At 44.7% G+C, this 14,970-nt stretch overlaps 1 protein-coding gene across 2 annotated transcripts in view; it reads right to left on the bottom strand.

Moving 5' to 3' along the window:
• Positions 1-14,970, bottom strand: part of LOC118228418 (protein FAM189A1-like) — a 127,160-nt gene that overhangs the window by 62,442 nt on the left and 49,748 nt on the right. For both annotated transcript variants that reach the window (XM_035419940.1, XM_035419941.1), the window contains exon 2: positions 14,643-14,699. In XM_035419940.1, coding sequence (XP_035275831.1) covers positions 14,643-14,699 — 57 coding nt within the window. The remainder of the gene's footprint in view (positions 1-14,642; positions 14,700-14,970) is intronic.

Genomic DNA, 14,970 nt, shown 5'->3' with positions numbered 1-14,970 from the left:
AGATGTATAGTAAGTAGAATTGTGCAAAAAGAATACTGCAAAGTACTGACAATATGAAGCGATGATGACTACTCAGTGCCATAAAGTAGTGGTTTGCATCAAACTTGCCTTCTACAGGTTTTATAAAAACCATGAGAGGAAAAGCACCTCACACTATTATAGAACCATCAGAACCCTTCATTGTTGGAAGACTGCTGTGTTTCCATTTTTAGTTCACTACCTGTGCAGGGCTGTCCCATTTGCAGATCTGAATGCTAGTAAGTGTTATTAATTGTCCTCTTCAGCCTCCTCCTCTAAGCTGTAATAGAGGTAGATTTATTCAGCAGTTCTCTGCCGTCAGGAGGTTTAATCTCTGAGCTGAACCCTCCAGCTTCTTTTATTTAAAATACTCTCCGGAAGAGACATAGGGCAGCTCAAGGCCTGTCCTTGAATGCAATAAGACAAGCTTGATTTCTCCCTTTTCCTTCAATATATTCAATTCTGTGCCTGCTCTAACAAAAAACCTATATACACACGAGTGACAAATTAAAGGAGAAACCTGAATAAATGACCAGAGAAACATAACAAATGCAGATGCTTCCATACAGGTGTACTGCATGATACAATTAAGCAGGTAACATCTTATCATGCGCTGTGGCTTGTATAAAAATGCTGAGTAGGCCCAGTTGACCCCAGTTGGATGGCAAGAGGAAAAGATCTTTGAAAGAGGGTTCATTATTGGGGTATGGACGGTAGGAGCTTCACAAAGACTGTTAAACTGGCTAGTATTTCAATAGGAACAGTGACTAAAGTGACATCTGCATTTAGATCTATGCAAAAAACATCAGTAAATAGGGTCAGAAATTGTGGACACAATTGAACACCTACAGGAGGTTTGTTTGTGTTAGACAGCGCTCTCCACCACCATCACTAAAACACCAAATGAGGGAATATCTTTTGAAAGAATGGTGTTCCATCCCTCCAGTAGATTTCCAGAGACTTGCAGAATCTATACCAAGGTGCATTGAAGCTGTTCTGGCAGCTCGTGGTGGCCCAACACCTTACTAAGACACTTTGTTGGTTTTTCCTTTAATTTGTCAGCCGTCTGTATGTGTGTGTGTGTGTAGGTGGGTATGTGGTACACACATTTGCAATCTGGTTGTCCAGTTTAGCATATTAACAATTTAATAATATTAGGAGACGGCCAGAAGGTACACAGTTGCCACATTATGCTGAAGGGGAATCAACTCATCGTATATGCCCGTGTCCCAGATGTCTGTGATTTCGGCAGTACGCTGTGTCACCCACACAGGTGATTATCCTGGGAAGTTGCTGGTTGTCACTGTCAGAAAAGTCTGCTATCTACAAAGGTAGTTACAGACAACCTCATTACACAAGTGAACAGAGACATCAAAATCTTTCAGAAGCAACAGCAGCACAGTCTTCATAGTCTATTACACCCCTTTGTTCTGAAGGTTATTTATACTGACAGGGTAAATGCACTGGTTCAAAAGCTCGCACACACGCGCACACACACACACACACACGCAAACACACACAAAACTCTGTTTATACTTCATCTTTATACTTCAGGGCTGCGTCTGTAGTAAGATCAAATTTAAATCAGAGAGCAATCAGTTTGTGGGTTATCAAACATTAAACACGGTTCAAAAAGATGATGAGGACAAGGAGAAGGTTTGAATGGTGACAGGAAGGCAGACTGCTGGTAATGTGCCAAACCTGCTATGGGCTAGTTCAAGTCAGTGCAAAAGGTGAAGATGAGATGCACTGGTAAATGATGCTAAAACGTTACTTTATAGTGTTACAGAGAGCTAGCTGGCTAGTGGTCCACTCATGTCGTTCTCTTGATTTCATATCTATTAAAGATGTGAGGAGTCAGGGACAATGACGTGGAACCTCATTGGGCATCTAGGACATGACCAAACGCACAAGCTGCAGTACTGTTCATTAGGCCCAAAATCCATTCACATCTTTTTTTCCCTCTTCTTTTTCTTCTTCTTTCTGGTATTTCCTCTATCTGGTAGAACAGGATGACAGCTAACTCAAGAGCTAGCTGTTAACCTAGCTTAATTTTTTTAGAAATAAATTGGTGGTCATTGTTTCCACTTGCGCTGCTGTACCAAAAACATATTCGAAATGGATAAGGAGGCATTGGGCCCTGAATACAAAGAAACAAATAATGAAAATGGTGTTATCAGGTCTCAACTGTTTGACAAGAGTGGAAATAAAATGCGAAAAACAAAACAAAACAACAGCAGTATATTGCCCCAGATATCAGTGTAGCCTGATACCCAGGGCAACACACTTTTTTGCTGTCCAAATGGTGCTGTGGAGCAGAAAGAACATACATTTATCTGATTGTTCAGCCCATGCAAGAGCCCCTTAAGGTGTCTGATTAAACCTCCAATCACTGGTAATCGGCAATTATTATTTAAGACTTGAGGTTATTTTAAAAAAAAGAGCAGCAGGATGTGTTCAGCTAGTGCAAGGCTGCATGCCCATCTGTCTCCCATGCCCACAGGATAAGGAACGCCAACCCCCCCAAGCCCACCTCACTGGCAGACCGTAGTACTACGCATGGGACACGATAAATCTAAAAATGATCCTCGACCCCCCCCCCCCCCACCCATTGTGCTGCCACATGGTTCCTGGTTTATCCACAAGCAGATGGGAAGGTTTATGAATGCGGGAGTCATCTCCCCATGCACACATGTATACACACACACACACACACACACACACACACACACACACACATACACAGAACACACACATGTCCACACCACACACAGGTTTGATTGCAGTTGCATAAACACTCCATTCTCAAGCGGCTGTTTTGGTGTGTGATGCCAACCATCTTTAGAGGATGAGTTGCTTTCTCCCCCCATCAAAGCACGAAGACAAACAGCTCTTTCAGTCCCCCTTCCACTTGTTTTGGTGTTTCTTTAAAGTATGTTAATGAGCTAACAGAATTCTGTGAATTTGTGCTTCAGGAAGAGATACCGGGGCAACAGGCACCTCCCACTGAGCGACCCATGACAGTAGCCTGAGCTGAAGTTGCTAATTGACTAATTTCACCATCAATTAGCAGCACCATTTGGGAATCTTGAACCGCATTCATGCTGGGAGGATACAGGCTCCTAATTTCATTGTGAACTGGAACAGGGCTATTCAAATCAGTAAAGAATTTTAAAAATGTACATTTATATGCATTAATATAGTAGAAATTATTTAGCATATAATATGGATAGATGAACACCAGTACAAATACAAAGAAAATGACAGTTAAAAACCTGTAGGCAGAATCATCAAAACCAATGCTGTAATACCTATTGTCGGGGTATTAGTTTAATAGCAATCCAGAGTAAGAGAGCTGTAACATTAATTACTAAGAACACCAGCAATAAAGATGCTACTGCAGAGCAGCTGGAGAGAGGAGAGTCAGGGTAGAGGGACCCAAGGCACTGTTGTACTGTAGGTTTTGCAGGCGGCGCAGTGCACCACAAGTAACCCAGCATAAAGTTTCTGTCAGGCAGTGCACCACAGGTAACCCAGCGTAAAGTTTCTGTCAAGCAGTGCACCACAGGTAACCCAGCGTAAATTTTCTGTCAAGCAGTGCACCACAGGTAACCCAGCATTACGCTTCTGTCAAGCAGTGCACCACAGGTAACCCAGCATTACGCTTCTGTCAGGCAGTCCACCACAGGTAACCCAGCGTTAAGTTTCTGTCAGGCAGCGCACCACAGGTGACCCAGCGTTAAGTTTCGGTCAGGCAGCGCACCACAGGCGACCCAGCGTTAAGTTTCGGTCAGGCAGTGCACCACAGGCGACCCAGCATTACGCTTCTGTCAGGCAGCGCACCACAGGTAACCCAGCGTTAAGTTTCTGTCAGGCAGCGCACCACGGGCGACCCAGCGTTAAGTTTCTGTCAGGCAGCGCACCACAGGCGACCCAGCGTTAAGTTTCTGTCAGGCAGCGCACCACAGGCGACCCAGCGTTAAGTTTCTGTCAGGCAGCGCCTTCGCGTCCTCCGTCCGTCCCTCCTTCCGGTCGCACGAGCGCTCACCGAAGGCCTGACATTTCCGAGCCTCGGAGACGAGGAAGACCGCCGTCGCGCGGCAGGGCTCCGTCCCCACCGCTGGGCCGCAGCGAGCCCCCCTCCCGGCGGTGAACGGCAGGAGTTCCGCCCAGATCACAGACGCGAAGGGGGGAGGATTAGCATGCGGACCAGGAAGCCCAGGCCACGCGCCGATCTGAGGAACGGCACAGCGTCGGCTGCCGACTGCCGAGCTTCCAATTAGCCGCTGGTCACCGCGTTCCCTCGGTCCACTCCCGAGACTGAGGGACAGCCTTGTCGGTTATTATTGGAGCAGGAGCCAGAACCGTTTTCTGCCACTTTTAAGAAGCCAAACAATTTGTTCTCACAGACACTTTTCCCTCCACGGGGGTGCAAAAACCCATTGCTATAAAAAAAGAAACACTGTGAAATCCCGGAGCTTCAAGCTGAGTGGCAGGGTGATTCTTGACATTGACTGGAGGGGAAGTCTGTATCCATGGATGGATGAAAACCAGTTCACCCATGAAAGAAATGAAGAAGGTGGGGTGCAAGAAGCTGAAGAGAGCCATAGGGCAAGTACGAGGGGGGGGGGGGGGGGATTGAAATTTGTAAGTGGGAGGTATTTTTAAGCCTTTTTCTTTTTGTCAGCTCTGCCTGGATGTGATAAAAGGACGTCACAATGAAAACACCCCTCTACCCTATATAGGCTAGACTATATAACCCCCCCTCCCCTTTAAGAAGATTACAACAGCTTCTATTTCTGTCAGGCAGAGAACTCGCACCCCAGGGAGACCCCAATACCACATTTACTTGCGTTGCCACGCCCAGGTGTGTGCTACCCTTGAGTGGAGTAGCCCCCAGCAGATACCAGTGCTGACCCAGTTGGCATTAATACTACTGCTACAGCTCTAGCAGTGGATTTCTGACTCATATTCAACAAGAAGAGGGCTTCTGGACGCCTCCGGCTAGAGCCACACTTTAAACACAGTTGACTTCCTGCCTGGGGGTTGCTATGGGGAAAGGAAAGCAAATGTGAAGCATTTGCATTGGCAAGTTCAGACGCTTCCACAGAACGAGGGCCACACAATGGAGACAGTTAAAATATTCAGCGTCCTTTTCTGCCGCCGTTCCGAGCCGGAGGCCCGAAGGCTAGCTCAATAAACCCTCCCGATAAATGAGCACAGACAATTAACGCCATCGGTCCCTCGACGGCTCCCTCCAGAATATGCCTGAGAAGCTGTTTAACCAGGAGGAGAGAAGAGAGATCGCTCTCCCTCTCTCCCTTTCCTTCGCTTCCTCTTTTGCTTTCTTTCTATCTCTGTCTCTCCACTTCCCTCTCTCCCTTGCTCTCCCTCTCTTGCTCCCTCTCTCTCTTGGTCTCTCTCTCTTTCTCTCTCTCCTCCTGTATCTTCACTTCTGGTCTTTTAAAAACAGCCCCCAAATGGATTTACAGCCAAATTCGTACACAATATTTCTCTGCCCTCCTTCCAACCCCCCACCCCCCCCGCTAAAAGTTTTTAGAATTCTTAAAAATTAATTCTGAAACAAACAACTACTGAATACTTTTTTTTTTTACCATCCTCTGGAGTACCCAATCAAGTATGTATGAAGCACCTCATGTTTATTCATGAACCAGGCACAGGCGATATGTCTGCGCTCAGGAGTGGCAACAGCAACGTTTCCGCGAGGAAAGAATTCCCGAATGTCCGTGGTGCCCGCTGCCGTGCCAGAGCGTCACCGGGGGGACGTGAGGTTGAACCCCAGGGCACGCCACGCTGCCTGGGAACAGCCTGCCGAAGCTTCTCCAACCCCGTCTACCGTCAGACAGGTAGAGACACGTGGGGATGCACTACATCCGAGCAAATGTTAATGCATGCAGAGAGAGAGAGATCGAGATACAGAGATAGAGAGAGAGAAAGAGGGAGGGGAGAAGGAAAATGCCACTGTGTGCCATTCGAGGTACAGCATCTTCATTCTCTTAAATGATCATTTTTACAGCGCGTTTCCCCCTAAATTAACAGCCAGCTTTTGGCTTTTGCTTGAACTTCCGACATGCAGTAATTCAGCACATTACGTCTCTGCTGTTCACACGCATAATGGACTTTTCTATAAAATTTTCCATTTAATTTAAATGCTCCGAGTTCTCTGGAAAAAGGGAACATACATTATTAACCACTTCCGACAACAAATGAATATACACACTCACGCGTGCGCGCCACACACGCGTGCACACACACACACGGTCACGCTCATACGAACACACACAAATGCACACTCGCGCAGGCTGAACGCACCATCTGTGATGTAACAGTCTCTGCCTTGAGTCACATGACTTTCTTAGGTGGTGGCAGGCCTACTGCCTTCTTTTAAAACTCCAAATATGTCCATATCTTAATAATCAAGACCGTTCCACGTGGGCAGTCCATTGGACTGCTGAACGTCTCCATATCCTAATGACCGGTTTGAGGTTTCTCCATCATGGCCCTTTCTGTTCTGTGATCCCATCTCTATCTCTGACCCTCTCTGCATTTCCCCAGTCTGGATACAGTAAGAAAATACATCAGGAGGGTAAACTGTCTAATGAAAAAACATGAGGCCAAAGTTCTGAGTATTTTCACGAGGGCTTTTAAACCTGTAGGGTGGGGTATAGATAATTTCAGCAGATGTAAATGAGATAAGAAATCTTGTCCCTGTCAAAGAAGTACAAAAAATCAATGCGTGAAACAAAAGCAAACGGAGGCACAACTAAACTAAAACAACAAAATCTGTCTTTTTCTGCTTCTGCACAACTCGCTGACTTACTAATCAAAAGGAAGCATCAAACTGATCTGACTAAAGGAGCGTGCCCCAAACGAAAGGCAGCCATTGATTAAACTGGAACATCAAGTGCTGCGAATGTGCTGTGGGTTTTAACTCAAGCGAGCTCCTCATTTTTTAACAATGCAGATCGTCTTGTGAGATCAATTGAAACTATTAAGACCTGAACGGCGGACTGAATATTTCATAAGAGCAGTCTAATTAACAGTGGGATAATATACTGCCCAGCACTTTGTCTAGAGTTCCTCTCTCCAGTGGCAGACAGTGAAACCAACAGGCCCAGATAGTAGAGGGAGTGGTTGAGCACTTAAATTCCTCATCAATTATCTAAAGTTACACATTTTTTAACAGCTGCAGATAAACAAAAAGTTTTCCATAGGGGTGTTATCAAAAACTATGATGAGGAAAATTGCCAAGGATTGATGTGCCATCTTTTCCCCGCAGTTTGTGGGTTTTTATTTCACAAGCCTGGGAGAACCCCACAAGGCTTCCCATCCCTGTTCCCATCCATTATTAGTCAGTCGCATTGGCACCAGCAGGACGGCACCGGGGCAGAGTGGAGCATCGTTCAACATTCAGGAGGACGTCTTTCCCACCCCTGAAAGACCTCTCCTATTGGACAGCAGCCCTGAGTCCGAGACCTAGTGTCTGCTTCCAGTGGTTACTGTCACTATAGCAGCACACTGTCAGGGCCTTGGGGCACGCAGACATAGGTCTACTGGGGTTTTGTCTGAATGAGATTAGTTTAGGAGAACAGAAAAATTGAGGCTGATCTCACTGCATGTCTCTTTGTCAAGGAGATCACACTGGGCTCTTTTGTTCTGTTCCAGAGACTTTAACATAATACTGACATAAGTAAATCTTTGTTCTCACAGCTGAAGACTACATATTCCTTCTCTCCCCCTGACACAAGAAGGGATTTCATCCCCACACTCATTTGGAGGTGACCTTTCATTCTGGTCATGTGACAATCTCATCACCACAGTGGTTTATTGGGGGAGGCTCTTATCTCTGTCCGCCTCTGGAGTTGATGGCTAGCCCGTGTGTCTCTTTCACGTACTATGTCGCCCTGGTAATGAGAGAGGGATGACTGGCGTGGACAATAAAACTGAGGTGCAGTCATGCCAGCATCACTCCCCAGTCTATACAAGGGCTAATGTACACCCAACACCCAACCCCAACACACACCACACTAGGGCAGACCGTCTTTGGTCAATTAATCGAGTGTTTGGTTGAAACGCTTGTGAGTGTATTTTTGTTTTTTTGGGCATGACCATCAACAGAAAATGTTTCACATGACACATTTTCACTTGTCAGAACAGAGTAATTTATTCTGCAGAAGCAAGGTTGCACAGCCCACCATTCTCAGACAGTGGTTTCCAAAGTGTGGCACACATACCCCCAGGGGTACGCCAAGACCTCCCAGGGTATATGTGAAAAAAATATTTTAAATGGTGTATTTTACAGTGCTTTATCTGTATGTTTCCATTTTTTAATTTATGTTTGTTGACGGTTTAATGTTCTCTATGCTCAACTGGTCAACATTTTCCAATTGTCATTAATCACCAATCAGTGAGATACTGTAACCAAGTTGGTTTTCCAAACTTTTTAATAACTGTGGCTGCGTTTTTCCTATTCTATTCATTAATTTAGTTAACAAATGTTTTTTAAATGCAGTTTTCTGTGATTTTCAACAACTTTGCCCAGACTGCTTTGTGATAACAAAACCCAGCCATCACTATAACAAGTGGATTTCTCTGGGAGCCAGAGTTGCTTTGAACTTTTCAAGTCACTTGAAAAAAAAAATCAGAAGTTTCTTTTGGGCTTGTTGTAAAAAAATATGGGCCCTTGTTTGGATTTTTTTACTAATTTTGACTAATCAACAAAAAAAGTGTTCATTGGTCGACCAAGATTTACTTATTGGGTGAAGGCAGCCCTACACCACACACACACACACACACACACACTCACCCTCTCAAACTCACACATTCTTTCTCTCTATGTCTCCCTCTCACACACACACACACACACACACACACACACACACACACACACAAACACTCTCTCTCTCTCTCTCTCTCTCTCTCACACACACACACACACACACAAACACACATATAGTGGTTCTGTTTAATCTGCCGTCCACATGCTCACAGACATAACAAAGGGGGCCCTCTGTTGGGTTATGACTCCGGCACGGAACCGCACATCAGATTTTTGTTAATAACGCTATATTGACCAACAGGTCACCAAAGACTGTGCCTGTGCAAACAGCAGAGGGGGGGTTTTGCCCTCTCAAATACAGGAGAGGGGGGAGTTTATGTTCACAGCTCGGCCGTGGTCACGATGGGATCTCCTCCGGGGCCTGGCTCAGTGTTTGGACAGCCGGCCGCCGTGGCGCAGTGTGCCGCCAGGGCTCTGTGACTGACCGGCGTCGGGCCGATCGGTCTCCCCTCTCTCCCCCTTCACGGGTCGTTAGCGAAGCGATGCTCCTCTGCCTCCCACACGGCGGGCCTTCAGCTCTGCCACCACGGCCCGGCGCTGGCTCTCAATCTACCGCTCTGCGAGGAGAGCGCATTTCCAAAGAAACGAAGGTCTGCATGGTATGCGTGCTGCCATACTACTCTTACAAACTACTGTCAGCAGCCATACCACCCTTAAAATTATAGTACACCATATCTCTAAACCATACCCTCCACCTAACCACTGTTACAAATACCGCAGGCATGCCTCATTTTAATATAATGAGCAGCACTTTTTTTGCAGTCATTAATAAGCAATCGTTCTTTCATTGTACAAAATCAACAAGGAACTGCTATGTAGCTCTCTTTTTTAGCTTTCTAACTATAGGCTCTTCCATTATTTTGTTTCTTGGTCATAGTTATTGTATTGTTTAATTTTATAAAAATGCAGCCTATCGGGCCACAGTGAAAAGCACCAAACATCGGGTTCTCCCTTTCATGAAATTAATAGGAGTTTTAAAGTGCCCTTTGTAGTATCTAGGTAATTTTAGTAACAATATAAACCGCAGCTTTGAGTAAGTGAATCAATAAATGTTTTGCTGATTGATTTTCTTTCAGGTACTGCTGTTCTAACTTTCAAACAAGGTTTCGGGGTAGTGTTTTAGTAATGTAACTTTTTAAAAAAACTTTAATTCCCAATTTATTTTTTACATTTCATCCCCAGCTTGTAAAGCTGCCTAATCATAATTGTTTGCCTAACCAATCGTAATACTGTTTCCTGTCATTTCAGGAGGGTTACCACAACTCCTGTAGCATTTGCATTCTCCAAAATGGATGGAGACTGATCCATCTATTCAGAGTGCAGTCTATGACCTAAGCTGTTCATTTGGTTGGTGTGGGTGTCCAATCAGCCAAAGGAGTCATTCTTTTGGGATGAGATAGGGACAACTCAGCCAACTGACACTCTCCTTCTCTGGAAAATGCTACACTCAATTTTACATCACTCTGCTCCTTCCTATTTGGGGAAATCCACATTCTATTACATCACCCTAGCTGTCCTACTTTGGGAATTGGTACAGCTAATTATGCACCATTCTGCTCCACCCACTTCGAGCAATGCTATGAGCAGTAATGCCCAGCCCAGTAGGCACCAGAACACTTTACAGCTTGACCAAGGAAACCGCAGACCACAAATTGACCACAAACTGACCATCCTGATCACTGGAAAATGTTTTGTGATGGAATTTCAGCATGTGCTTGAGTGACTGTGTGTGCGTGTGCATGCGTGCGTGTAAATGTCGGTGCTGGGGGTGTTTACAGCAGTGTAGTGATAAGAACTGAAATCTATTGTCACCTCTGGACAGAACACATCTGCTACAGAGCAACGGAGATGCTCAAAAGCATGACCAGAATGCATAAAGAACAGAAAATGTCAAAAATATACATATATAACAGTGAAACAGTACAAAACAGTGATTTTAAACTAGATAGGACTTTCATCATATTTTCCATTGTACAAAAAAGAAGAAAGGAAAACAAACAGGAACAAAGAATTATGATCACAGCTGAAGACTGATTATATTCACAAGGTTTCTCTTTTGATGAGCGCTGGAGGAGAGCCCTGTGTCAGATGAGATATTTCCCACTCAGTACCCATTTCCTCACTATCAAAATTCCGCCAGCTCATTTTCTCCCAGACACAGACCTACGGAAATCCAGTGTAGACCGTATCCATCAGGAGTGAATATAGAGTGAATAAAGGCATATGGTGTAATGGATTTAACAGAAGGAGGTAAGCCTGGTCTTGGAGCACCAGCACCATTTTCTGGTTTTTCAGTTTTTCTTTTTCGCGCCCGAGTGTGACCGCACGGTTTGATCCATTGTTAAGCGTTTGAGGCTGAATATTCAGTGTTCGAATGGTGAAACACAAAGTGCCTCCAGCACACGGTCACCTGCTTCCATTAAACCTGACAACGAATCCAGCTGTGCGAAGTATTCGTTTGGAGCAAAACAAGAAACACCACTGGCACGCTGGAACCAAGGTGGCTCACTGGAGCGCAGCAACTAAGGGTTTTGAGTTTGAATTTCAGGACTAAAGTAGAAAATGTAGGTTGCTAAATGCATTTAGTGTGAACTGAAATGCCCTTAATAAGGGTGTTCACTGAGTACACTCAGTACAAATGATATAAAAAAGCCCATCCTGCTTATCTTTTTGAGAGACAGACAGTGAGGCTACACAGGTATACTGTTATTACGCAAGGCTGAACAGCTGGGTGGGCGTATTAACTTTGCCATCAACTTCATTAGTGATAGTGTAGCATGGCTTTATTTTTTAAGCTGTATGGGTTTCATTATAACCATTATTCGTCATATGAAAATTTCTCCAAAAAAGTTAATAACGGATGTCTACACTCCCTGAATTGGCGGTGGGGTTCATGGATGCAGGTGACTGACTATTGCAGAGTGGGATGGGAATTGGACATTTGGACAATTGCACAGCCACACATAAGGTGCCAAATTTATTCAAAAGAAGAAAAAAAAAGCTAAACAAAAAGGCCTGGTTTGGTCTGGCAGAGATACAGTATGAGCTGATCCTGTCATCAATGACAAATGCACAAACTGCATGGTATTGTCGGCACAGGGACAGCGGAGAGGAGTTGGAGATAACAGCGCTGGGCCTGCAAATTGAGCAGCACATCTTTTGGGAGTAAATTTTCAAACACAGTGGGCCTAAGTACATGTCAATGACAGGGCCCGGTAACTGCAATCAGCCCGGTCGCCCTGCACCAAACAATGAGCGGCTGCCTGGTGGACGTGCTGAAACTGTGGAATGAGCGCCATGAAATTCACCCCACCAGCCAGATCCACAGCGGTGTTACAGCATGTACGGGTGTGATCAGAGATCCACAGCAGTGTTATGGTGCAGAGATCCACAGCAGTGTTATGGTACAGTGATCCACAGCAGTGTTATGGTACAGTGATCCACAGCAGTGTTATGGTACAGTGATCCACAGCAGTGTTGTGGTACAGAGATCCACAGAAGTGTTATGGTACCGAAATCCATAGCAGTGTCACAGTATGTATGGGTATAAGCAGAGCTTCTACTGTGTGTTACCTGAACACAGCTCCTACTTTGTGTGGAAATAAGCCATGTCAAAAAGATGATAAAAAAGGCCCACTAGGCTTTCAGTTCATCTTATCTATGTCTGCTAAATCTTCAGCATTTTGGTTCTTCATAGGGCACTTCAGGTGCCTTATGAAAAGGAAAGGCCAGGGGAGAGGATTTGTTTGTACAGACATTTAGGCACCAGCCACAGCAATTCCCATTGAGCACGTACAGTCTATCAATGGAGCGTGAAATTAATTTTACGTTTTCTGGAAAAATTCAATAAAATTTTCTAAATGAACCACAGACAAATTGTTTACTTGGCTACACACTGCAGTGTCAAGCACTGGGTCCCTCACAAGGCTAATTTACATACTGCATGTAGTACGGTTCTTACAAAATATCCATTGGTTTTTCCTACATTTACATTTTATATGCTCTTGTCCAGAGCATCTTACACAGACTACATTCTTTTTACGTACAATTAATTTATATGGCTGGATATTCACTGAAGCAATTCAGGTTCAGCATCTTGCTCTAAAGTACAATGGTAGTGCCAAACCTGGGATATGTAGGCTACATGTACATTTTGTATGCAGACCATCAATAATGTGTGGAACAGCTTGTCAGCTAATGTATTGGAAAACTATATCCTTTGGGTATGAACGTCCAGGTTGATACAGTGCCCTATACAGGTATTCTCTATACATGACGGGAAGAAAGGCCTGTACAACAATACTTATTATGCTTGTATGTATATGAAATGGGGGGATAAGTCCAGGTTCCTGTTAGAGGTCTGCAACCCGATCCGAGCCTGACGGGACCCAACAAAGTGTCTGGTTTCAGGCTGGGTTTGGGTCAGTTGTTCATGTTCAATTTTGGGCTCTGGGCAGGTTCAGGCTTGTTTTCTAGTAAGTGGAAATGAATGATTATTTGATGTTTTAAATGTATTTTTATTGGAAGAAATAAACTTTTTTTTAAAAACTCATTTTACACACACACAGTCCATGTGTGTGAGCCTCTAACCTCGTAGTTGATGAAATCAAATTTTAATTTAAAGAAATTCTTAAGTTGGGAATGGCTTTGTTGAGGAAATATTATGACCTTGTTGTGACAACAGAGAAAAAGCTCACTGGACACATACAAGTGTAGGGCTTGCAATTCAGTTTTGACCTATGAAAGCAAGAAGATACCACCAAACTTAGAGATGCCAATAAATAACAGAAACTTTTCTGGCAGCGAAGGCACTCATGAGATATGTAAAGCAAACAGGCCTGGTAAGCCAGCTGACAAAAACTGCATTTCTACCATGCTCAAGTGCTACCAACCGGGAAGACAAATGGTTTATGAGCCTATCACACTGCTCTGCGGTTGGGCCTCCATGCCTTGGTAAGCTGTGTAGCTACTGTTTACTATCCCAAATGGAAAATATAGCCAATTGTCATTTTATAATTACTGCTATAACCCAAGCGCATAGCAGCTAAGATAAGATCATTGTAAAACCACATCTTTGAGTGAATTCTGTTTTGGGCCAGGTTCAGTTTTCAGGTTTGTCAGTACCAGTCGGGCTTGGTTGAGCTGGGTCTCAAGGTCGTGGGTACGGGCCGGGTTCAGGTTTCCATTTCATGCTCGTGCAGGCCGCTAACTCCTTATCTGATTACCGCCGAAACTCAGACCCCACCTGACCCTGTTTGCAGCCTCACAGGCCTCACACAGAATGATGGGGGGGTCAAAAAGCCATGGAGCAGAAAAGAGAACACAGACACGGGGTCTCCACTTAACTCCCAGAGTTTGCCCCGTGCAACATTTAGCACTCACAATCAAGAGGGGGATGATGATTGAGTGATGAAAAACACAACTGCAACATGTACCATTTAACCTTTTTCCAGTGCTCAAAAATGTGCAGTTGGGTTGGTGGGGGTCCATAAATAAATATAATAAAAGGCAGTAGTTTTGAAACATGTCAGCTTCCAGGGCAATGGATGATGACACAACCTCTCTCCCCCTGCGATAAGGCCAAACTGTGATGAGGTTTTAACAGTGCTTTAACACGGGCTTTGACCCCAAGCCAACTCAAATATCAGGACATTTCCTGGACATTTCTGAAATCAATGGAGCCAAAAAGTCAAACTCTGGAGGCGTGTTGCCATCCATGTCAAAGTCCTGAGCCAGCGATCTAGGGCTGTCGACAGTCACTCACCACCAGTGAGAGAGGCCTCTTCCAGGACACCACTCCGATCAGCCCAGACAGCAGCACCTAAGAGAAAACAACACAAAAACGCACATTAGTCAGAGTAGGTGGACCGAGGATGAACACAAAAAGTCCAGTCTCAGGAAAGGAGACACACTTTGGGGTTTTTTGAACACTGAGGGGAGGAAAATGATAAATTTTGACACCAGTGAATCTCAACATCCACATCAAACAAAATTGTTTGTTCTTGGCATTGATGGCCTTATATTTAAGTCTCACGCTTTTAATGGTCCCAGTTCATGAGTGAAAAAGGAAACTGTGCCTCCCTCTGTTCCCA

This window comes from Anguilla anguilla, chromosome 5, assembly GCF_013347855.1.
Source record: "Anguilla anguilla isolate fAngAng1 chromosome 5, fAngAng1.pri, whole genome shotgun sequence".
NCBI lineage: Eukaryota > Metazoa > Chordata > Actinopteri > Anguilliformes > Anguillidae > Anguilla > Anguilla anguilla.
This window is presented reverse-complemented; position numbering and strand designations above follow the sequence as displayed.